Here is a 26,193-nt window from a genome sequence, read left to right on the forward strand (position 1 = left end):
AGTCCTTGGAGCCTAGACATTCTAACTCATAAAACAATTCAAAAACTAGCCTACAAAGAAAATTTCTAATCTCACAGTGAACTAGATATTAAAATTTTGGTATTAGACAAAATATTTTCAGATGGTAAATAACTCTTCAGCGGCTGTTTAAAATTTAAGAAATTAACATCTTATGGTGGGTAAATCCAAGATGGCCGTTAGCTTCGATGGACTCCCTTGGAAAACAATTTAAAACTACCGGTACATTGAAAAATTCTTATCTCACAGTGTCCTTAGATAGACTATTTAAATTATAACCACTTTGAGGTTTGAAAAAATATTTTTGGATGATAAATAACTTTTCAGCACCTGTTTGAAATAATCCAAGAAGCCGCTAAACTCCAAGGACTCTTAAATGAGAAAGGAATAAATGAGTTTAATTCCATTAAAAATTACAAATAAGAAATAAAAAATTCAGAAAAAAAGGCAGCGAGGAAAAATACTACGTGGGCCTGTTCATAGACTCCTTGGAGACTTACATTACACTTGTTTTTAGGAAGAGGAGGGAACACGTCTGATAAACACATTGGAACGTGTGTTCGGCGTCTTCGGGAACGCCCGGAGAGTAAATACTATCGGGTGAAAACTTAGGCCATCAAAAGCAGGTACGACTGAAAATAGCCGTGACCTGACAAGAACGCATGAGGTTGTAGTCAACCTCGCCATGCCAACTCGACAGCGTTTTAATTATAATTTTAAAACACATAAAAACTCTGATAAAAACTGATAATTTTTGTCATTATCAGTCATTAAAATCATCAGGGACAAAATGTCCAGAAGTGCCACAAACACTTTCCTCTCAATCTTCATGGATGAAATTCCTAAATTGGCTCATTGGGGGTAAGGTAGTCTTGAAAAATCTGACGTCCTTACACCTGACTCAAACGAAGGCACGGCTGCGTCCGTGATCCCGCATTGGTGCTTCTATGTTGTTTTGCATACAACAAGCGGCACTGCCAAAGGAGTCTGGGAACCAAAAATGTGGATCTCTGTCATGGTACTGCTTGCTGATCAGAAGCGTGTCTGCGCCGATCTCTTATGCCAGCTGATCCAAAAGGAAGTATTGGACCTCTCAAGGTTACCCTGGAGAATCCCAACTTCCGAGACTAGCGTTAAACACTAATTGTGTGAATTATTATTGATAGAAACTTTCAAAAGTTTTAACATTGGTTTTATTAGCCTTATTATAGCTGTATCATAAAATTGGCCCTGTAAAGTGATGATGGTATTATAAACAGAGAAAGGAAATAATGATGATTATGATCATTGATTATGGTGGTGGTGATGAGAATAATGGATAAGAACATGATAAGCCAAGTAGTATAAATAAGAGTCTAGTTATACACTTAGTAGTGAAAAATCAACTTACGTGAGCTGGAGAGAGGTAACGGCGAGGATTTTTGTGTAGGTCATAGTTCTGAAATACAAACAACTCATTCAATAATTTGTAAATTCAAAATTTATTTTTGTTATTCTTATGGAAAACGAGTAAACATTTGTAGTTATGATATATTTTGATCAAATTTGGCAAATTAATTTATTTTATACTAGATATGCTATTCACACATATCAGCATAACATTAATTGGTATTGATTCTGATTCAACACTTTACTTAACAACTAAAAACACACTTTAAGTAAACATTTGTTATTTGTGCAACTAGTGAGCAAAGTGAGCAATTGACTCACTCGAGAGAAATACTTACCCACGAGCCGTAGGCGAGTGAGGAATGGTTTCTCGAGTGAGGCAATTGCACTTTGCACTCGAGTTGCACATTATATTTTTCCTACAGATACCGTAAAACAAATAATTTGGTAAAGAAACGTATCATATTTTTACACAGAAATGAACTTTTTTATGACATTTAATGATACAACAGTACAACAGCTGACTAGCTGATTTACAGCCAGTGCTGCCAACGTATTTCGCGCACATAAAAACTTGTCTTCATGTTGCACGCTCACTATTTTGTGCCTTCACGTTGCAAATCTGGAGTGAGACAAAGTAATTAGAGTGAGACAATGTTAACATTGTCTCACTGATGAGCGAATTGGCCACTTTGCTTTCTCAAATCAGTGAGAGAACATTGTTAGGTGACTGTAGGAAAACTTTATTACTCTTCTCTAAATACTCGTTAAACTAAATAATATTATTTAAATAGGGAATACATCTGACATGTTTAGAGAAATGTTTAAGTGAAAATCCAATCAAGCAAATGGAAATTCAATTAATCTGCAGGTTTGCAGTGGTGAGGGTATTTATATCATACATTTAGAGTTAGGCCAATTGTTTTGAGTCCGAATTTTAAGTAGGGTTGTTAATATTCAAACTATATCACCACTAAATACTAAAATAAACATGTTAAACTGTATTTTTGTTTCATTATAGCCTACCTCCCTTTTATTAATTTAAAAGTATTTTGATTTTTTAGACTTACTCAGCTTTACAATGATATAACCACCAGGACTTTTTTAAAGGCTACGTACAGTTTATCAGATAATGTAAAAATCTCAGAATCATATATTCTTTACAGGTGATATTTTAACTATTTCTAAAAAAGTTTAAAAATAGTAGTTTAATGACCTAAGCAGTTAAAAACTTACCAGGTTTTCATTTCTGCACTTCACCAACATCCCTTCATTTTGGTCATAGATGGTGGTGGTATTGTCATCGTTTATTTCAAATCTCAGTTGGCTTGGTGGTATATCAGCTAGGTCGGAACTGAACTTAAGCAAGAATTCACAGTTATAATAAGTATAACAGCGGCATACTAGGCTTTTCAGCATCACCAATCTCTGAAAATATATAAAACCTAACATTAATGGACCAAAGTTAAATTTACTGGTAAATTTATGGTAAACTTAATGTGAAACGGTAAGACTCAGTGTTAAAGGGGATTGGAGTTAAAGCCTTGTTTGAGGATTTGAGGTGCATCCAGCAAAATACATTCATTAAAACATTTTCAACCACATTCCGTTAAACCCAAATCCGGGATAACCGAAACCTTCGTAAAAGGATCTAATGAATTGGGAAATTAGCTAGCAACAGGAGTTGTTTGCTATGACGTGGGTAGTTGGCCTGGATTGACCAATGGAATGTAATGGATCTCATACCATGATAAAGAAGTTCAGAAAACGATTGTTGATTGTTTTGAGAAATACATTTGATAAATGCTGAGGTGGATTTTAAGACAATAGTAGTTAAAAACATGTTTATAAAACAACTGTTGTATATCTCTTAGAAACAGCATTTAAATTTGAACTACTGATTAACCGTAAAAATGGGTTAGGGGCCTATATGAAACGGACTCGCAGCATTTTTCCCTAATCAAGGTTTTATCGTAATAAATAAATGTTTTGTGATGCAGCCTACAGTAATGACACAACCTACGAGCTTTCTGGTATTACTCAGGCAGATGTAAAGTTATCGAAGACGGTGGAGTTTTTAGCTGATAAGCCGGACTTTGCCTCCTCCCTCTTTTCTCTTCTCACCTACTAGTTAGCCACACTGCTTTGCCATTAATCAGTCATTCAAACTATTCTCTATCAACCAATGTTTTGTACAGTATGGTTGATCATTTTATAGTCATAGAACCTTTATGCACAAAGTTTAAATGGTTGTAAAATTAAAATACTGATGTTGCCATTTTAGTCAAACAAAACCTTTCAATCTTTGACTCTCCCTGAAAATTAGCAGTAATGTATTAAGGAATCAATTTAATGAAAACATTTCTAAAACTAAGCTCTTTATTACAAAAGTTATCAAATTGAATCTTTTCAAAATGTTTTACTGGTTATATTTGTTTTTCTTACTTCCTAGAATTTTTATTCTAAATGTTCTGTACCTTTAACTGTTTGATAAATTTTTATAAATCAGTGTGAACTGTTGTGTGCTATCAGCAAGATGCGACTGTTACAGTAAGTACCGGTGATAAAAAAAAAATATATTTTGTCCCGCCTTTGCATCCTAGAACGCTAGGCGTTAGCTCGGAACCGTTTCTACATTGCTTCAGACTAGGTTAGATTATTACTTAGATCAAATCCATTGGTGATTGGCAGGAATTTAATTGGCACCTCGGAGACCAAAGCCCTACATTCTACCAATAAACCAGTTCACTACCCAGCAATTTTGCTACAATACTCCTACAATGTTTCCTACGATGTTGACTTGATTAACGATATGGTATATTTCTCTTGAGAGAAATTCAGAAAAGCCATCCGCAATAATCTTTTAGATATAAAAAAAAAATTAAAATTAATAATACAATTTGAGACAAGATAGATAGATAGATGGTTTCAGAGTTTTAAATTGAAGTTTCTCAAGATTATAAAGAAAATTCACAGACTGAAGTAGAATTTAACACTTACATTAATCCAGTCGGACTGATCAATCAGGGGAAATTTGAAAGGGAGCCCCTGAGGCCACCAATCAGGTGCGGGACAGTTGTTGATTCTCTTAGGTGATTTGAGAATTTCTTGTCCCAGCGAGCATTGCACCATAAATGGAACAAACTCCTCCAACTCAGGCTAAAAAAAAATTTACTAGGACAAAACTTACGTTATTCACTGACAGGAATAAACTGCAGGGATTCAATTTTATTTTGTAAACTTAACCTCAATATAAAATAGGGCTCAGTTCTTGTACAAATCATTTGGATACCGTAGCTACGCATGGAAGAATGACTTAGTCTATGCTACAATATAATACAGTTAATTAATAGCCTATGTTACAAGGACTTATAATCACAAACACTATTATAGTACGCTGCAAAAGTCAATTATAATTTGGACCTACAGTTAGATATCTTAAGAAAAAATGTTTTTTGTAAGCTTTCAAAACAAACTTTCAAGTAAACAGTACGCACTTTCTGATTTTAAAAACCATTTAGGATACAAAAAAACTTGTTCCTACATAAGAACATTTTTTACTTTCCTAGGACATTTTTACTGAAAATGATAACCAGGATTTTTTTACAACTACACAAGTTCACAAAAAAATGTTTTGATTGAAAAGCCTTACATATTGGATTTTTGTTAGCTTGGGTAACAATTTCATTTCAATTCATTTTCTTAATATTTATTAATAACAATAACGTAGGTAACAGTATATTAACTAGTAATATTCATCCAATTTTGTAACAAAAATCAAATCTCCGCATCGATTTATAAAACAACATTCTCAAAAACAGTAAAACCTGCTTGCTCAAGTGCTAAAAAGAGTTAAAATAAGTAGATATTAGAAAACAGAATGGAAAAGGGGAAACAAGAAACAGGCTACAAAAATTTAGGATAATTGATAGGAAAATATTTAAAAATTAGGAACAAGAAAAGTAATAAGTTGTATAAATACACTTCTAACTTCCAAAGGTCTGTTTGCTCTACGACTCATTGTGTCCCAGATTATATCTGTAAACAAAATACAACACACAACACACCATGTTACTTAAACCCAATAACTCATATTTTGTTAGACATAGTCTTTGTCTATTACCTGGGAAATTGTTTCCAGGCTTCGAGGTTGTCCATTTGCAAAAAGAAGGGGCAAATTGGACGACATGAGTTTCTTACATTTGGTGAAGTCGATATTAACTTCTTCTTTTCTTCTCAAATATCTACTGTCTCTCTTCATTGTCATTTTCCCTAGGAACAAACTGTGTTATTTCACTAATTAACTTGTAACTAACATCCCTATGATGAGAACATGTATTTATATTTTGTAAGTGACAATCTTTTGTATAATTTCAAATTTACAACATACCACCACCACTTAACATGTTACCTAATACAGGTTGTTAATTAGAATTAAATTTAGTATTATTTTTAACAAATAGAAAAAGACTGTCCTACAAACATATATAAAGACTTTCTTCACACTTCAAACTTTCTCTAAACTTCATCGCCTCCAGAAACACAAGTGAATCAAACTTGCAAACAATGTTTCAAATGACAGTTTTAGCTCATGACAGGCTAAAACCAACTAAGAGCCCTTCCCCCATAATTTCATTGGAGGGTCATAAAAATACTCTAAAACTTTTAAAAAGTTTAACTAAGTAAGTAAGTTAAGTTAAACTTACTTAAGTAAGTTTAACTTAAGTAAGTTTAACTTAAGTTTAACTTTCTTCCTACAATTTTAGGAAATTTCTAGGAAAAATATAGATACTAGAGCTTTGTGAATTGCATTTATTTGAAGATTTTCTTTTGGAAGAGGATTTGTTCCAGCTCTCGCAATTAAGAGATATTCATGGATTCGGTGGCAAGCGACAATAATGATGTTCCGTGATTTGGCCACAATCACAGTTGATGATGATGTCTTCAAGAACATGGGAGATGCTTACGATTCGGTGTGATTGTGAGTGACGATGATGATGTTTGATGTTTATGTCAGATATTTGAAGTCGATGTTATAATATTGTGTTGAAGATAATATTTCTGTGATATTCAATCCTGTTTGAGGAACAGATGATTTGTTTATAACAATTAGTATGATTTTTGAAACTTGAGATGTGTTTTGTAGATGTTGAAAACGCTGTGATAGTTTGCCAAACAACCAGACTGAGATTAGCTAGTGTTTTTTTTGTTTTTTTTATAAGACTGATGTCTCACAGTTAAATTGCACCAAATATGTATTTTATAGAAAAGTGCAACAAGGGCTGCAACAGGGTGTCTACCAGATTTCTCAAATGGAATTCCCGACTTTTTCCCGACTTTTCATTACCATTTTTATATAAATCCCGACCAAAAACTGGGTCCGTTCTCCATGTTACTACACCTTTTTCCGTCTCGCGATCACTCGCGACACAGCGAAATCACTGACGATCGAAACAAATCACATGCCGAGAAAATCCCGTATTAAATGTAGGGGTGTGTGAAGCAGCAAAACATTTCAATTCAAAGCAACTATTCGATTTAAAAAAATGTTGATGTAACTCGATTCGAAGCAACATGGAATTTTTCTATTCATACTTGTCAGTGGAGTACAATATCTGTTTTCAATCATACATTAGAAGAACCAGTATTTCTGGAAATATCAGTGAGCTTCTTGCCTATTTCATAATTTTTACTTGCAGCATCATGTTGTTAAGCATGTTACCTATTTTATTTTATTGATTATAAATAAAGATATGTTTGGGTGTAAACAAATAAAAACCTTTGTAAGATTTAAATACTGAATCTTTCAATTGGTTTACATTGATAAAATAAGAGGATAGAATCAGAACTACAAGGTATACATAACTTCTTGTATGGCAATAACCGGTATGGCAAAGCAATGTCTCAGTGTATGCCATGTACTTGGATGGCAATAACATGAATGGCGAAGCAATGTCTCAGTGTATGCCATGTACTTGGATGGCAATAACATGAATGGCGAAGCAATGTCTCAGTGTATGCCATGTACTTGGATGGCAATAACCTGTATGGCTAAGCAATGTCTTCTCAGTGTATGAAATGTACGTGGATGGCAATAACCTGTATGGCTAAGCAATGTCTCAGTGTATGCCATGTACGTGGATGGCAATAACCTGTATGGCTAAGCAATGTCTCAGTGTATGCCATGTACTTGGATGGCAATAACCTGTATGGCTAAGCAATGTCTCAGTGTATGCCATGTACTTGGATGGCAATAACCTGTATGGCTAAGCAATGTCTCAGTGTATGCCATGTACGTGGATGGCAATAACCTGTATGACTAAGTAATGTCTCAGTGTATGCCATGTACTTGGATGGCAATAACCTGTATGGCTAAGCAATGTCTTCTCAGTGTATGAAATGTACGTGGATGGCAATAACCTGTATGGCTAAGCAATGTCTCAGTGTATGCCATGTACGTGGATGGCAATAACCTGTATGGCTAAGCAATGTCTCAGTGTATGCCATGTACTTGGGTGGTAATAACTTGTATGGCTAAGCAATGTCTCAGTGTATGCCATGTACGTGGATGGCAATAACGTATGGCTAAGCAATGTCTCAGTGTATGCCATGTACGTGGATGGCAATAACTTGTATGGCTAAGCAATGTCTCAGTGTATGCCATGTACTTGGATGGTAATAACTTGTATGGCTAAGCAATGTCTCAGTGTATGCCATGTACGTGGATGGCAATAACTTGTATGGCTAAGCAATGTCTCAGTGTATGCCATGTACTTGGATGGTAATAACTTGTATGGCTAAGCAATGTTTCAGTGTATGCCATGTACTTGGAGGGTAATAACTTGTATGGCTAAGCAATGTCTCAGTGAATAACTTATATAATTAATGTCAATCATTTGAATAATGTCAATAAGTTATATGGATACTGATAGTCAAAGTAACACTATCAATGTAACAGTCAACTACGTATATGGATACTGATTCAATAACGTATGGACACTGATTCAAAAAGGTATTTGGATAATGATTCAATAACGTATATGGATACTGATTCAAAAACGTATTTGGATACTGATTCAATAACGTATATAGATACTGACTCAAAAATGTATGGATACTGATTCAAAAACGTATTTGGATACTGATTCAATAACACATGGATACTGATTCAAAAACGTATATTTATACTGAATCAAAAACGTATATGGATACTGATTCAATAAAGTATGGATACTGATTCAAAAACTTATTTGGATACTGATTCAATAACGTATATGGATACTGAATGCCCATGATTCAAATTGTTATTTTGATCATCACTGAATCAAATTGGAATTCCGATGCATTTTCGATTCATCCCACACCCCTTCAATGTAATCCCGTCCCAATGATCAGGAATATAAGATCCAGAATTTGTTTTAAAGTTTTGGGACCCGTTCATCCCTAATTTTGAAAGGTTAGATTATTCCCGACTTTCGGCCGAAATTCATGACTTTTTCACGACTTTTCCCGACCTTTCAAAATCCCCGACTTTTTCCCGAATTTCCCGGAATTCCCGACTGGTAGACACCCTGTGCAAATTTTTTTGTCATTTGTTTCCTGAATTAAAAATACATTCCTGCCCATCCATAATTTTAACCTAACTCTAATTGTTATTTAAAAATTCAAATCAAAACAAGATTCCAAAAATCAATTTTTAAGAAATACAGTTTTAGGTGACCGTGCTACCTACCATAGAAGATGCCTCTCTGAATATAAAATCTAAATCCACCATTATACATTCCCACAGACATGGTAGCCAATGTAGACTAGGCTTAACACTGATAATGATTGTCAAAGTTTAAATAAGTTATTCAAAGAACTGAACCATAACGATAAACCTATAGTAGACTTTTTAATTCTGCAGCCTGTAAATTTCTAGTGGTAGAAGACAAAGATAGTTGGGATTGACAAAGATGGTCTTTATTCTTAAAACCACAAATGACATTCAAAACATAAGTAAAACTCAACTTAAAACACCATACCCGAAACAAAATCTATACTTTTAAATGCTGCTTCTTGTGAATTTCTACTAGTGATGTTGAGAGCATAAAGAAAAATACTGGTAATGAAGAATACAGATCCTGCCACGCCCGCCACCCAAGATGTAAACATAGGCCTAGTAAAAGAATCTTTGCTAAATACATGTATACACATTTTCATTACTATCCATATCAAATGCACACCGCACTTAAAATAATATTGAATAAAGCTTGAAAAAGACAACCAAACATGCAGAACAAATTTAAAACAAGTTTTAACTGAAAACGTACACTATTTTTTTTTTTTTCGACAGCTAGGAGACGCAGCGGTTTGACGACTGAGCGTCTTTGTACCACAAAGCATTGCGTAACGGCAGTAGAGGGGAATTCCAATGACAGAAGTGGGGGGAAAAGAAACCAATGGGAGCCAACGTGCTTCTAGACCCGCCCAACACTTTTATTTCTGTTCCCATTGCTTTAAAACTCTAGTTTTACAGGTATTGTTGGAAATTTTAGGAAAAAACTAAATGGAAAGAACTTTTACAACTAAACTGGACAAAGGTGATGAGGACAGAACAATCCAGTTTTATTTTTCAGTAAAATCTTTGTAGCAGTAGTTATAATTTTTAATACTTTGGTCCTCGCAGTGTCCCATAATGGCAGCAAAGGAAGGGGGTTTAACCTTGAAAGTAGTGGGGGGGAAAGTAGCCAATAGGAGCCCAATGTTGATTCCCGATCTCCAGTATTTCATTTTCTTTCCCACTACAAACTTCCAGATGCTACTTTAATAGGTTTTGTTTAAAGCTCATATTCCTCCAAATAGGCTTCAAGTAGGCTGTTTCAAGACCACCTACCAGCACCAGATTAATTTATGAATTAGAACAAATGTCTGCTCATTCAAACTTTTTAACCAAAGAATTATTTCTGGTAACTTACCATTGGACGAGCACAATGCCTAGAAGATATCAACCAGATGATTTCCAATTTCTTTCAAAAGTCCGAGTCTAAGCTGATATTTCTCCATCACCCAGATAAGTCGCTGGTTGTATTAATTTAACTTGACAAATAAAAGCTTTCCTGAAAAAAATACAACAAAGTAAAGACCAAATGTATTTTACAGCATTATCTTCAAATAGATTATCATTTAAAGCTAGAGTGATTTTAGTTAGTATTAAACTAAATGTAGCCTATCTTAAACTACAATCAATTTTTTTAAATGACTGAATAAGCCGCCTTTTGATGATAATAATAATGCACAATTTTCTTATACATCGGCTCAAAATGAATAATAGTTATATAACAATCAGTGCATTTTCCACAACCAATATTTAACTGTCAGCTAATGATTTAGTTTTATAGCCAATGGTTTTGTTAATCCAATAGATGCTTCACACGACTTGGCAAAAAACTATCACAAAAGCCTACTAAGTTTTAAAAATACATAACAAAAACAAATTCTTAATTTTTAAAGTTGACCACCATTGTTTTGTATTAAGTCGCTTGCATTAATTAGAATCACAAACCGCTTATCCAAACCACTCACAATTAATTAGAATTTGTTGGTGATAAAACATGTGCTAATTGCTGCTACACTAAATTTTCTTTAGAGAGTAGATGATGATTGTTATAAGTCAATGGTAAATATGCAAACTTTAAAAACGACAAATACATAACCTAAACAAAGGATTCATAAACTAATGTTTAGTAAATTTTTATTGCAAAGCGTTATGTTTTACGAGTGGAGACAAAAGCCTCCTAGATGGTTTCAAAGACCATTAATGTGTGAGAGGCCAACCAAAGGAGCCAATGCAATGGTCCAGTTTATTAACCCGAGTCACAAATCCATTATGAGTTATGATTTACGACTGAGTGGCACGTGCCAGCATAAATGGTCCAGGTGCTGCTATTCCTAGCGGATGTTGCACTAGGATCATTGCTTTTAGAATTACAGCAATACAGATAGCTTTGCATATAACATTGCATATAGCATTGCATGACCTATCAGTTCAATCTAATCTGCATAGTCAGAACCACAAGGTTTCTTAGAACCCATATCTGTTGTTGAAGTAGGCCTGTTGGAGGTATTCTCATATTGCGCGACACCTATTAGGTGTGTAATAGCTAACTGGGTGTGTAACTCACTTTTGTTAAATATTTTTTGTTATTTAAGTATTGTTTTTTTCTGTAAATAATGTCTGTGTAATTAATAATGTTTTCTATTATATATTTATAAGTACGGTATGCATGTCAAGTCTTGTGGCCCTAACTTTTCCTTTTTAAATAAAGGATTTCCATTTTTTTTTTCATTCATTCATTCATTTACATTTTTCCTCATTATAAACCTCTTTCTCCGTTTAACGTGTAGTGTTTTTGTAAAAACCCCATCACTCTTAGTTACATGTCATTCAACCTAGTAAAATATAAAACCAAGTTTATTACACTTTTCAAATTTTATGCATCAAATGTGGAATTGTTTGTGAGAGTTTCATAGGCTAACTGCTTCTTAACAGATTTCTATGATGATTTATCATCAAAAATCGTAACTAAATGTATTTCCTCATAACCAGTTCTATTACCAGTCAAATTTATCAAAATTAAGTAAGTTTGTGCGTTTTTTATGCCTGCTAAATCATGACCAGTTAGGGCTTTTTGCAATCAAAACTTTAGTATGAGGCTGAATGATGTAGGTGAAATCATAAACTTGTTATTTTAACAATTTTGATTTAAGATCTTTTTGACTGTAATTCTATGCTATGCTGGCCATATAAAGTAAAAGATTTTAACTTTTCAAACTGTTTGATAGCTGAAAGGTTTTTTTTTTATTTGAAGATAATTGTGATGGCTCATATAAAAGAAAATATAACTTCTACATATAAACTTAAAATATATAAATGTGTCTGAGTAAAATATGATTTATAGTAGGCCTATTAGATTGAGTGGGGTATTAAAAATGTCTTGTCTTTGGGTATGAGTGATTACTAAGATAATTTTGAAACATTCCAGGATTTCCATGAACCATTTTTTAAATTTCAAAAACGTATATTGAAGTTAGAGTTAAAATTTTAAAAAAATTAAACAATTGTCTACATTATGTTTTTTTTGGGGGCAATTTGCAAGAGTTCTGATGATTGACTTTTGTTTTTAAAAACTTTGTGGACATCCGTGGCTGTCCCCCATAATGTAATACCATAGCTTAAAATAGAGTACACGTTTAAGCATAATAAACATTTTTACATACTTCCAAGGAGGTAACCTGAATTAAAACACTTAAAGCATATCTTGTTGGACTAAGTTTTTTGTCCACAACTTATGAGGTCTTGGACATGGGGGAATACGGCTGTGACGCTTTTTGCGAGGCTTCAGCTATTAGACTACATAAACTAAACATGTTAGTCTTGTGTATTTACCGTACTCCTACTTCTAATTTTAAATGTTTTATTACTAACCTTGAAAAAATCTTAATTTGTCTATTTAATGATTCTCTTAAACACATAGTCTTGGCTGGTGATCTAAATATTGATATCCTCAAAACCCATGACCCCGAAACTGTTGAATTGATTAATCTCCTTAGATCATTTGATATTTATTGTGTTCATGAAACCCCAACCAGATTTAAAGCTTGCCTTGATGTTGTAGCCTCAAACATTACATCTGACCATGTTGAGGTTAGGTTACTTAACCAAGATATATTGTCGGACCATGCGGGTGTATGGACCACATTTACCCTGGATTCCTTTACTTTTGACGAAAGTAGAGATAGGCCCAGTCTAAAAAAAAGAGAAGTAGAAAAAAAGCGCATCTTATCTCATGAGAAAATTAGTGACTATAAGCAAATGCTATTATCTGCAAACTGGATGGGTATCTACACTAATGATGTAAATATATCTGTTAATGTGTTTTTAAATATACTGTCTATGTACCTGAATTTAAGTTGTCCAAAAATGTCTGTAAATAGTAGTTTTAAGGGAAAAAAGGGTTCACTGGTAAAATGGTTTACGCCTGATCTAGAAAATATGCGTAAATTACTCCTTGCACTGTACGACAAATGGAAAAGCACATGTGACCCAGATGACAAATTACTGTTTAGCAAATTTAAGGCACAATATAGGCAAGAAATTATAAGTGCAAAAATAGAAGCAAATGGTAGGTTTATAAGTAAATCGACAAATCAATGTAAAGCTGCTTGGCTGGTTGCTAAAAAGGAAGGTAGCTTGGTATCAACAAAGAAACAGATTATACCAATTTCACCTGAACAAATGAATAACTTTTTTGTTAATGCTTCCAATGTTCAAGGTAATGACCAATCTGTAACTAATACTGATTATAAAGAGTTTTTAAATAATAACATAAATCTAGATTGTAGTAGGCCTAGTATTAACTTTAAGGTCAATTTGGTTGATGTAAATACTGTTATGTGTGTTGTAAATAAAATAAGTAACTCTAAATCTGAAGATGTTTACGGAATGTCAAACTTTTTAATTAAGAATATAATTCATGTAATTGTAATACCACTAACTTTTATTGTTAACTTAGTTCTTAGCACAGGCATATTCCCTGAATGCTTAAAAGTGACAAAAGTTACACCCATCTTCAAAAAAGGTGATGTAAACAAACCTGAAAACTACAGGCCAATTGCAATCGTTCCTATTATAAGCAAGGTTATAGAACACTGTATTGTAAACCAGCTCAATGATTATTTTGTAAGTAATAGTTTGTTTTATCCTTTTCAGTTTGGCTTTAGGCCTAAACACTCGACAATAGATGCTGTTGAAAAAGTAGTTGAATATGTTTTAAATGGCTTTGAACAAAAACTCACTGTAGGGTCATTGCTTATTGATTTAAGTAAAGCTTTTGACTCTGTACCACACAAAATCTTATGTGACAAGCTAAAGTCTTATGGAGTAGCTGATAAGGAATTGAGGTTAATTCAAACATATCTCCAAAGCAGAAAACAGATGGTTAGCTTTAATAATATGAATTCCGAATACCTAGATGTTACAGTAGGGGTACCACAAGGCTCTGTCCTTGGTCCTTTTTTGTTTTTAGTTTTTGTTAACGATTTTAGCTCTAATGTTTCTACTTTTTCTGTGTTGTACGCTGATGACACCACCCTGGTACAATCTGATATAGATTTGGTGGGTGTTCAGAACAAACTTGACATAGCCTTGATGGAGTCAAAATCATGGTTCTCTGCAAATATGTTGGCTGTGAATGAAGGTAAAACAGAGCGCTTAATTTTTACACTACGGAACCATTGTGATTTAGATTTAGAAAATGACTTGTTCAAGCCTGTAAAACTGCTGGGTATTACTCTGGACAGTAAACTCTGTTGGGACGAACATGTACACAACTTGTGCAAAAAACTTGCTCGTGTTACCTGTCTTTTAAGAAAACTTAAAACTTGTGTTAATTCTGATGTTCTTTTTATGGTTTATTTTGGTTTGTTTCATACCCATCTTATTTATGATATAAGACTATGGGGCAATTCACCATCAGCAAAAAAAGTGTTTGTTTGGCAAAAAAAAGCAATTAGGGTTATCTGTGGCCTAAATGAAAATGATTCATGCAGAACAGTCTTTCCTGAACTTAGCATATTTACTCAACCTAGTCTGTTTATTTACTATAATCTTATATTTGTTAAAAACAACACCTATATCTTTCAAAAAACCTCTACTATTCATTCTCACAACACCAGACAAAAAGAGGACATTGTTAGACCTAGTATTAGACTTGATAAGTATTATAAGAGCCATAGTTACCATCAAATTTTAATTTATAATAAACTGCCAACCAATGTTAAAATGTTACCACCTAAGAAATTTATCCATGTTATTAACAAGTGGCTTAAAGTTAAGGCATTTTATACCACTGAAGAGTACCTGAGCTGTGACCCTCAAGACATTATCTATTGATTTTATATACTTTGACGACACCTATTGTATACTGCACATTTAATGGTGAATAAATTCTTGATTCTTGATTCTTGATTGATTCTTGATTCTTGTTTAGAAAATTAATATGCTCAGTCCATTGTAGTTTACTATCCAAATATATTCCTAAAAATTTACTACATTTATGGGCGAGGCAGTAGTTTCTGCATCAGTGGTTGAATTTCTCAATTTGGAAATTAAAACACTAGATTTATCTTCATTCAAAAGTAAGCCATTTTTTAAAACCAATTTGCTATTTCTCCAATTGTTTCTTTGAAATCATCATGTCACATTGCCCAAGAAGAGTATTTGTTCCCAGAGGCGGTTTTAATTACTGTTCTTTGTTTTCTATTGCTTAAGTAAGATTTCAAAAGTTCAACTATTTGACCATAAAAACCAATTTCTGTAAGTTTTTTAATAAGAATTTTGTGATTAACACAATCAAAAGCCTTGGATAAGTCACAGAACACACCAGCTGTGTACTGCGACTCATCCAAGGCCTTCAAAGCGCAATTTACAAAGTTATTTCAAGCTGATTGGGTATTTAGATTGTTACGGAAACCAAATTGTTCCTTGCAAAACTTGTAGTTATTTTCCAAAAAGTTAAATAATCTAGTGTGAAGAATTTTTTCATAAACCTTTGAAATATTACTTAATAAAGAGATCGGTCTGTAGTTCTGTACTTCATTTAAACAACCTTTTTTGTAAATGGGTACTATTTCTGAGAGTTTTAGTAGTTGGGGAAAGACACCTTCTGCAAAAGATTGATTAATTAATGTAGCCAAAATATTTGATATTTCATTTTCTGACCATTTCAATAATTTAATGATGGGTATACCGTCCCAGCCACAGGCATTACTGTTCTTTAAACTTATGTAAGGTGCCAAATTTAAAGGGGGGTAAAAACCTACTACGAAGAAATGAACACCAAAACTTACCCGATTTTTATCCACAATAGCCTACTCCTAGGCCTATGTGTTGGACATAGGTTGGGCTATGGGCCAAAGAACGTAGGCCTATTTTTAATCACAGTGAAGTACATACACACACCCACAACTACATATTTATTCATAATAGCACTCCATTTCACCAAATAAAGTTGACCGACCGATTTTACGAATATTTATCACCGACGACGACGACATAACCTCGAACTGGTGTTTGTTGATTGACGACGACAGACGACAACTAGACAAATAATAATAAAAATAAATCTTTATTTCTCCACAAGTAATACAATAAAATTACAAAGATCTATAAAAACAAATTATTTTACAATGTAATCAAAACTTATTGTTAATTAATTATATAAAAACAGTTTGCTGTAACTTGCGAAGAAATATACACACCCAAAGAGGATTAAAAATTCTGTGTGTGGGCGGGAGTCTCAACTAATACTTAATAATAACAAAAAATTCTCTGAAAAGGGTAACAAAATGAATTATAAATTAAATTTACCTTTAGTCCAATAACTTTTGTGGAAAAGACAACAAAGAAAACAAAATTCACCAATATCTAGGAAGTAAAACGAAAAGTATGTAACTTAGATAATAATGAGAACATTTTAAGAAATTGAAGGAAACAATGAGCCTCTTTACGAACTACGAATACGACGACACGACTGTACGATTTTATTACGAAGGTTAACTAGCATACTAGTAAGGACCTTTTCACGTTTTACGTTATTTTCATTTTACGCATTTTAATTTATTGTACCTTTTCGCTTTCTTTAAACCCCGATTTGAATTATATAAATTTAATAACTTAACTTGAGTCTTGACCCGCCAGTTCCTGCCTGCCAGTGACTAGCGGTGGCTATCTTACGGTTTGTTTTAAATCAATTGGCTACGAAATTACATTTGTTCCGTTCGCTTAACAAATTATTACGTACGTTCATTTAAGGTTATTTGTCTTTTAATACCCCGAGACTTGTCGTCTGAGTTCTAAGCCCCGTCTTTGGCGGGTGAAAGAATCAAGTCTTGGATGATATAGCTCCATCTGAGCGTCTGCAGGATTTCCTGAGCGCTTCTAGAGCTCTGAGCCTTCGATTAACTTAATAATTCTAAAACACATATTATGCAATTCCAAACACTACAAAATAAGCAAAACATAATTTTTGAATTACCATATGAAAATGATATTTTAGCTTTTGTCGAACAAACAAAATTTTTAGGCTTAATTATTGATAAAAATTTGACATGGAAACGTCACATTGAAATATTAGCTAAAAAATTACATACAGCTTGTTTCCAGATGTATGTTTTAAGAAACATAATAGATTTTAAAACAAAGGTCACAGTTTATTATGCCATATTTTTTTCCATTATGCAATATGGTATTGAGTTATGTGGCTCAACATCATATGCCTCAACTATTTTTAAGATACGAAAGAAGTTTTTAAGAATCTTATCATTTACACACAAAAAAAGTCATGTAAACCGCTTTTTGAAACATGGAATGTTAACAATGCCTCCACTTTACATTTATAAAATTCTGGTATACTTCAAGAGTAATGCACAATTATTTATAGACAATCAATTTATTCATCAATACCAAACACGTTCAAAAAATAATTTGCAGTATCCATGACATCGGCTATGCCTGTATGAAAAATCGCCGTACTACACGAGTCTTAGGCTTTACAACGGTCTACCTGCTCATTTTAAAAATATCAATAGCATTGTAAAGTTTAAGTAAGAATTAAAAACATTCCTTATAACAAAGAAATATTATACAATAGAAGAGTATTTAAATGACTGTTTTTTAAAAAGTGACTAGTTTAATTTTAATCCTTAGTTTTAATTTTTATTTTTGTTAGCTAAGAAATGACAATGTCATCTGTTTCCCCAGCTTTGCTGGAAATGTGAAATGTTTTATGACAATTAAGTGATATTACTATTATTATTATTATTATTAAGTTTTTTATTTACTTTTATCTTTTGCTTTAAAAGGTTTAACTGGAAAGATTTCCTCCATACTTGATTTAACCTTAGCCAACAAATTTTTGCAATTGTTATCTACTGAACCATCTAAAGATAAAGACATCAAATTACATCTTTGATAGGATTTTACAGAGTTTGCTGATTTTACTTTAAATTTACTATCAATAGCTAACTGAAGGAATAGAGCATTGTGGTAAGACATGGATAAATCATGATTCTGAAAAGGAGCTTTACCATAATTTATATAAGTTCGAAAGTTATCAATGCAGGATTTTGTTGTTTTTGTTATTTTTATTTATTTATTTATTGAGTTACATGTCAGCACATCATAATAACAGGACATATTGTCAATGGTTAAATAAAGACTTAAAACTAATAGATAAATCTAATACATCTGTATTCCCACAAAATCAACTGAATCTTCCCAAAATACAACATTGTTACATGACAAAAAATCGAGCTAGAAGGAGTGGGAAGGTTTATTTATACCTAATTTCAGCAGTCCTTAAAATAATCTGCCAATGAAAAAAAGGATTTAGTCTTGAGCCATTCTTTTAAAGAAAGTCTAAACTTATAGGGATTTTCTAGAGTAATTAAACTTGTTTGTAAGTTATTTAAGATTTTTGGACCAATGTATTGTGGTGATGGCTCGAATATTTGTAAATTGTGAGCTACAGGTTTGAAAATATTCTTTTTTCTTGTATGGTAATTATGTTGAGTTTGGGTTTCCATAAAAGTGGAGAGGTTTCTATGGACCCAGCATGCTATTTGCAAAATATAGTGATTGTAAAAAGTAAGAACTTTAAAGTTTTGAAACAGTTTTTTACTAGGGGTTCTAGGGGGAACTTGACCAATAATTCGTATTACTTTTTTTTGTAATTTAAAAATCCTTTTTTTAATAAGGAGAGTTACCCCAGATCAAGATACCATATGTCATTAATGATGAGAAATATGCATGATATATTATTAGCTGGGTTTCTAGATTCGTTACTTGAGAGATTATCCTAATTGAGAAAATGCAAGGGTCTAATTTGTTACTTAAATTTTCAATTTGAGATGCCCAGTTAAGATTTTTATTCAAAATTAATCCGAGGAATTTTACATTTTGTTGTGGAGATAATTGATGATTTTAAAGGATAATGTGATTTGAATCATCTTCCCTGTAGTTAGCTGAAAAGTTTATAATTTGTGTTTTCTCCACATTTAGGGCCAGACCATTTGCCCGGAACCAGTTACCCAGAGCAGAGAATTCTTGGTCTATGCTAGTCTGCAGGACGTCAATACTGGGTCCTCTACACAAAAGCATTGTGTCATCTGCATATTGAAAAAGTTTCATCTTTGTTATATTTGGCAGATCATTTATAGATTAAAAACAAAGAGGGACCCAATATTGACCCCTGTGGCACATGTTATTCTTGGTTATTCTTGTTGGCTCTTTTATATTTATCAAGAAACCATGACTACTAATTATATTTTTTAATTCTTCTACTAAATTATTATTATTTTCTAAAAAGTTAATATTAAAATCAGCTGCTATAACAATTCATTTCTTTTTTGTCTCACTTTTCAAAACAGTTATGAAACTTTACAATTTTTTAAGAAATAAATTACTAATGCAATTTCCTGGTATTCTATAGACTGATACAATTAACAAATTAAGACTTTCAATTTCTACGTATGACCCTTCAAAGATAAACTTCTCATTGAAAGTTTTACTTAGATCTTGTCATGAAATGGTAGAAAGGGAATCATGGACTAGTATACAAGATCCACCTCTAGAGTAATTCCTGAAAAATCCATCTCTCAAACTGAAATTGGGTATTCTATTTAACAATAGTTTATTTTATTCTTTTATATTATATTCATTAAAGCAAACTATTTTAACATTTTTTGTGCTTTCTAAGAAAATATTTATCTCTTCAAATTCCTTGAATGTTGTAGTGCATTTACAAGTACAATTACTTAGATTTTGTGACAACAAAATTTAATTTAAGTCCCTATTAAGGTTATTGAACAGACAGATTTTTTTTGTTTAACACCAGTTGAACCTAATTGAACAAGCTTAAACCTCATTCAAGATTAATCTGGGATTGAAACTAGAATAAAAGATTTTATTGAAAACTTATTATATCAACATTGCACTTCATTATACAGGGTGAACAACTTAACTCTACCATCATTGGTATCTCAGAATGTCTTAGTGCCAAGACTGGGCAAGGGGCATCCTTGCCTCGTCTGTGCCACATCTCCGTCCGTTTGTTCTGTATGAATTGGGCCTTAGGATTTAGGTAAAATGTAAACTGATTAGCTTAGTCGACTAGGCTACTTGTTCTAACGCGAACTTGTTACGCTATTTTCGCCCAACTTTGATGTTGGTTATCTTCTAAACTAGTTGAGTCTCAGTGATCAAACTTATACCACAATTACAACAACTATAAGTACTTATGACAGAAATTTGATTGATTTTGGTTCAGTCCCTTTTGTGATATAAGATCTCGAAAATGGCGGAAATCGGATAATCCACCATATTTATGGACATATAAAGAAAAAAGGATTTAAGACTTTCATAACCCAAACTTGAGATTTAGACTGTCTCATATGCCAACTTTAAAATACAAAAAATATTAAAACTGAGTAGGCCTAATTACTTTTTCTTATGAAAATATTGCAGGGAAAATAACATTTTCAACGCTGACATCTTTTTTTACGTTTTAGCATTTTACATGCTAGACAACATATTTATGTCATTTATTAGCCTATATATCAATTTTAAGCCCATTTCTTGCTGAATATTTTGGTTTTTAATTTGTCCTGATATCTTAAAAAATAAAAAAGCTATTAAATATTTAGTAAACGTTGATTTTCGTAAAAAAACACTCGTTTTGCTCAAACAAAAATGGCCGCCAAAAAAATTTGGAGAAAAAATTTGTTTAACACTTGCGTAACAGTTCTATTGATACAGTTAACATTTTATGAAAGTTTCATAAAATTTAAAGGGTACAGTTTCTTAACTGGGCTATGCTCATCCCAATGGATGAAATGTGCAGGAGGCTGACCTGCTGCCTGGTCCACGAAGTGCTCACGCTGGGAGAGCCTCAGTACCTCAGCGAGAGGCTTAAGTACAGGGGGGAGATCTGCCTGCGTGGTACTCGTTCCGACCGCAGGCTTCACTTTCCTAAAGTGAGGCTTGAGGTTGGAAGAAAGTCATTTTCTTATTTTGGCCCGCAGTTGTATAATGGCCTCCCTCAGGACATAAAGAGCTCCAAATCGTATGGCTCATTCAGGGCCGCAATGCAGAAAAACAAATGTAAATTGTAAATGTTTTTTTTTTGTAGTTATTTTGTATATTATATTTCTGTATATTAGGTTAGTTTAGTTTTAGTTTGACTTGAGTAAGTTTGAAAATCATTTATATGAAACTCACTTGTAAATAAAGGTCTTTTTATTTATTTATTTATACTCATATCGACTAAAACCATCGAATTGAAAATATTGATTAATAAACAATATTTTTAAATATTTCTATTATAAAACTTAACTATCATAACCTAACCTAACCAACCAAACTTGCTGATGGTGAAAAAATCGCATGAAGGTTTACTGATTGAATCGATAGTTTCAATCGATATTAGCATAGCCCAGTTAAGAAACTGTACCCAATTTAAAAATGTTGAGCAACTATGCCTGTATGACTTTAACCCTAGCAGTGGCCAATGCTAGAAGTGGGGAATGGCCAACCCATTTTGGCGATTTTGCAGACCTTTTTTTAAAAATCTGTCAAAATTACAAATATGGACTCAACCTATCAATGTTTGTATTCATTTTATTCAGAAAAAGCAGGAGAATCTGAATATATAAATGAAAATTGAATCTAAGTTGGTAACTTTTTTGCAAAATAAAAAAAATCATAAAAAATTCAAAAATTCTGATTGAAATTTCAAAAGTAAAGTCTTGTTATTATTACGGTACAGTATAATTTTTAGACTAAAGCCATTATATACATTTTGTAGTAAATTCAATTCCCTACATAGAAATGTATAACACATGGGGGAAATATTTTTTTTACAAATGTTATGTAAGAAAATGAAGAAAATTCAAATTTTGTCGCATAAGACGAATAATTAGTAACTCGGAGATAACTCATGTAAGGTAATTAGTGATAATAATATAGTACACATATTCTTGCAGGTTATAAACTAAGGAATACAAATATGTCACATTGTAGGCAGTAAAAAATTTTGATTACCCGTTTATGATACAAAAAACCAAAAATTTACCGTTTACATAGAAAAAAATTCAAAGACATTTTGTAAAAAATTTTTGTACAGATTTTTGTAGGCCAAACATATTATAAAAATGTTATAGTACATTCAATTCTCTTTATAGAAATGTATAATGTTGGGGGAAATATTTTTATTTAGCCTACATGTGTTATGTAAGAAAATACGAAAAATCGCAAAGTTTGTCACGTAAGACAAATAATTAGTAACTCGGAGATAACTCATGTAAGGTAATTAGTGATAATAATATAGTACACATATTCTTGTAAGTTATAAACTAAACAAATATGTCACATTGTAGGCAGTAAAAAATTTTTGATTACCCGTTTATGATACAAAAAAAATAAAAATTTACCGTTTATGTAAAAAAAATTCAGATAGGCCCTATTAGACTTTCCAGTTTATATTCATGCATAAAGATTACTGCTAGGCCTAAAACACAAAAACATTACTAACAAAAACACTACATAACTACAAAATCCTAAATTAGAATGATTCCCAAGATATTCGCCGAACAATATTTACTTTCAAAACATAAGTCAGCTGATCCGCACAAAACAAACAGAGTAACTTGGTCAGATGGCAATTGTCTTTTGTTGCTGACAGAACACAGAAATTACAGTGAGGAGGGCTGCCATTTCTCAACACTAAATTATTCTACGTTTCCTAGGCTACAAAAGGATATTATATTTGAATAGTTATAAATATTCCATTATATATATATTTCGACTTTAGAAATGGTCCTTGCGGGACCATTGGCCATTTGTTAATTTTTGTAAAGTTACGCGTTTTCTAAAAATCATATGTTCTTTGCTATCCATGTATTGATAAAATAATCTATGCCAAAATATTCAGCAACCCTACTGCTATCTAGTGGTATAACTCGCATCCAGATCTAGGGAACAAACTAACCTCGCTATGATTTTCTAAACTTTACGGGAAATTGTTTAGATGGGGGTGACCAAGCGTTCTATAGTAAGTTATACATCATTAGAAACTAGATTTTTACCTGAAAATAATAGTGCAAAAATTTTTCTGCTGCCACAAAAACTGAATTTACTACGATTTTTTATATTACTGTAATGCATCTTGTCCGCTGGTCTCTGTCGCCATAACCTTACTGTGAATTGACAAAGAGGACAAGGAGGTAGAGGCATTTATAAATTCAACTGAGCGTTGATTATGAACTACTTCAGTTCTTATTTAGACATGTGAGGTGGGTAGGTTGGGTGTTATGCGGACTCGTGACTGTATTAAGTGTTTTGAAGGTAGGTTAGATTAGGAAGGTAAAGTTTAGGTTATAATGAATCGAGTTGTTGATTTATATTATCTCCAGACTGTTTATGCACTTTGTTAAAAGTACTACTAACAGAATAAATAATAATTTCAAAAATGCGCAGCATTTTTTAAATAATTATTTATTGTGTTTGTAGTACTTTTTACAAAGTGCATAAACAGTCTGGGGATAATATAAATCAACAACTCGATTCATTATAACCTAAACTTTAACTTCCCTAATCTAACCTACCTTCAAAGGACTTAATACAGTCACGAGTCCACATAACATCCAACCTACCAACCTCACATGTCTTTTTCAACTTATAAACAAATTTTAAACTGTACGAGAAATTTGGTTAGGTTAGGTTAGGTTAGAATAGTGTCAATTTGTTGTTTATTCATTTTATTAAAACTGCCACTACACTAAATACTTATGGGACATAACGGTTACATGGTCAAAACCTAAGCTAAGCCATTCGGTTAAGTGAAGAGAAGAACTAAATAAATTCATTCTTCAATGTTCATAATCCAGTCACCAGATCCAGATTAAATATGTCCGAACTAGAGGTGTTTATTAATGTTAATTAATTTTAATCAAATAATACATAAGTAATAGCCTACTTAAATTAACATAATAACCTTTCTAAGTGTGGGTTGTGAGGGTAATATTACATTAAAATGGCATATAATCAATCAATAAAAATGTGAATAGTGCTATTAACTTCGATTATACAGTGTAAACATTGTAGTGCAGATTCAATGTTCCTAATAAAACATTAAATTAAACTTCAAAAAATCGTAGTAAATTCAGTTTTTGTGGCAGCAGAAAGATTTTTGCACCATTATTTTCAGGTAAAAATCTAGTTTCTAATGATATATAACTTACTATAGAACGCTTGGTCACCCTCATCTAAATAATTACCACTTTACGTGCTTAGTGTGCTTACGCAACACTACAAGTGGAAGTAGATTCGCGCGTAAATTTTCATTCAAATTTAAATTGCAATTACGTTGACATATTGACGCTAGAAGGTTCGTTTATATAATAAAATGAAAGTTTAGAATGTCATCTTTCGAATGGTATATGAACTATCCACTTTAAAGATAATTATCAATTAGTTTTTAGCGTTAAAAAATGTTTGGACTTAAATGGTCCCGGAGGGACCATGGCCATTCTAAGGGTGCACGGTGAAATGGTCCGGCCAGGACCATTGGCCACTTCTAGGGTTAAATGGATTGACCCATGTGCATCCCTGAAGAGGAAATGAATCCATTTCATATAAATTAAGAGCAAGAAAAGTATAAAAACCTGACAACCACGTCGCTGATGCGATACCAGTGGGAATTCTCCAAGTATCAAGTAGGCTAATATAGGCCTAAGCTAGGCCTAGGCTCTAGCCTTCGCCTTTTAGTTCATGCTCGTCAGTTAGAATGGTAATAGTTTTCAAAAACATAGTTTGTTTGAGCTTGGAATGTTTTTACCTCACTTAATAAACACATAACTATTTAAAGGATGACATTTGAGGTACAAACATAATAGGCCTATGCCTCAACTGTGTTTGAAAGGCAACAAGTATTAAAAGTAAATTTGACTAAGAAATTACAGTGACCGGTTGTTTTAAGCTGTATATTAAATGGTTTGGCATTTACAAGTCACCAAAATTGTAAGGAATTTGTTGACAACATCGTTCAAAATAGTTTACGCAACAGAAAAGTGACATACCTTAGTAAAGAACAGAAGTGGTGTAGATGTAGTAGTACAGTAGATGAACTTCCAACAATAATGTTCCAAATACGTAGCTTATAACCAACCAGAGCAAATAATACGTTAGGGGTCCCGTCTTTCAACCATTTCAATATTCAAACTAGAACGTTATTGCAAAAATGTGTTTTCAAAGTGCAAAATTGAACGAGTTTTCTTTAAGCATGTTCACACACGAATTACAAGGCTGCCTAATTAAAATATTTAGTAAGTTAATAAGTTTTGAAACAAAACAGATAATGACAAAAAGCTTTCACTTGACACAGTCAGTAATCGTATTCGTAGTCCTCTCCTCACTCCGACTCCACTCCTCAGACCTCCCCTCCTATCATCCTATCCTAAGCCTATTAAGCCACCATCCACCATACAATAAAAACAATACCATTGACTATAGTCAATGACAATACATAAGAAAATGTTTCAATCATATCGTTGGCATGCCGGCCCAAAACGAAGTGACTATTCGCACGTCAAAATACTCCACAGCACAGCCCGTTCCCGTTCCAGCTCCAGTTCCAGACTTCAGTTATTACAAAATAAATAATTAATTATTATGAAATTATTTATACCTAT

General features: G+C 32.7%; 1 protein-coding gene across 1 annotated transcript; it reads right to left on the reverse strand.

The window, feature by feature from the left end:
- Nucleotides 1-1,353: 1,353 nt before the first annotated feature.
- On the reverse strand, nucleotides 1,354-25,890 carry LOC128998263 (nuclear respiratory factor 1-like). Its single transcript, XM_054424318.1, has 6 exons — nucleotides 25,582-25,890; nucleotides 10,365-10,505; nucleotides 5,531-5,679; nucleotides 4,408-4,566; nucleotides 2,644-2,835; nucleotides 1,354-1,456 (listed from the first exon to the last, which is right to left on the reverse strand). Exons 3-6 carry the CDS (start codon nucleotides 5,672-5,674, stop codon nucleotides 1,400-1,402), a joined length of 552 nt encoding a protein of 183 aa, XP_054280293.1. The 5' UTR covers nucleotides 5,675-5,679; nucleotides 10,365-10,505; nucleotides 25,582-25,890; the 3' UTR covers nucleotides 1,354-1,399.
- Nucleotides 25,891-26,193: the final 303 nt, after the last annotated feature.

This window comes from Macrosteles quadrilineatus, unplaced genomic scaffold (assembly GCF_028750875.1).
Source record: "Macrosteles quadrilineatus isolate MER2022 unplaced genomic scaffold, UCM_ALF_1.0 Scaffold_7__1_contigs__length_78375512, whole genome shotgun sequence".
Classification (NCBI taxonomy): domain Eukaryota; kingdom Metazoa; phylum Arthropoda; class Insecta; order Hemiptera; family Cicadellidae; genus Macrosteles; species Macrosteles quadrilineatus.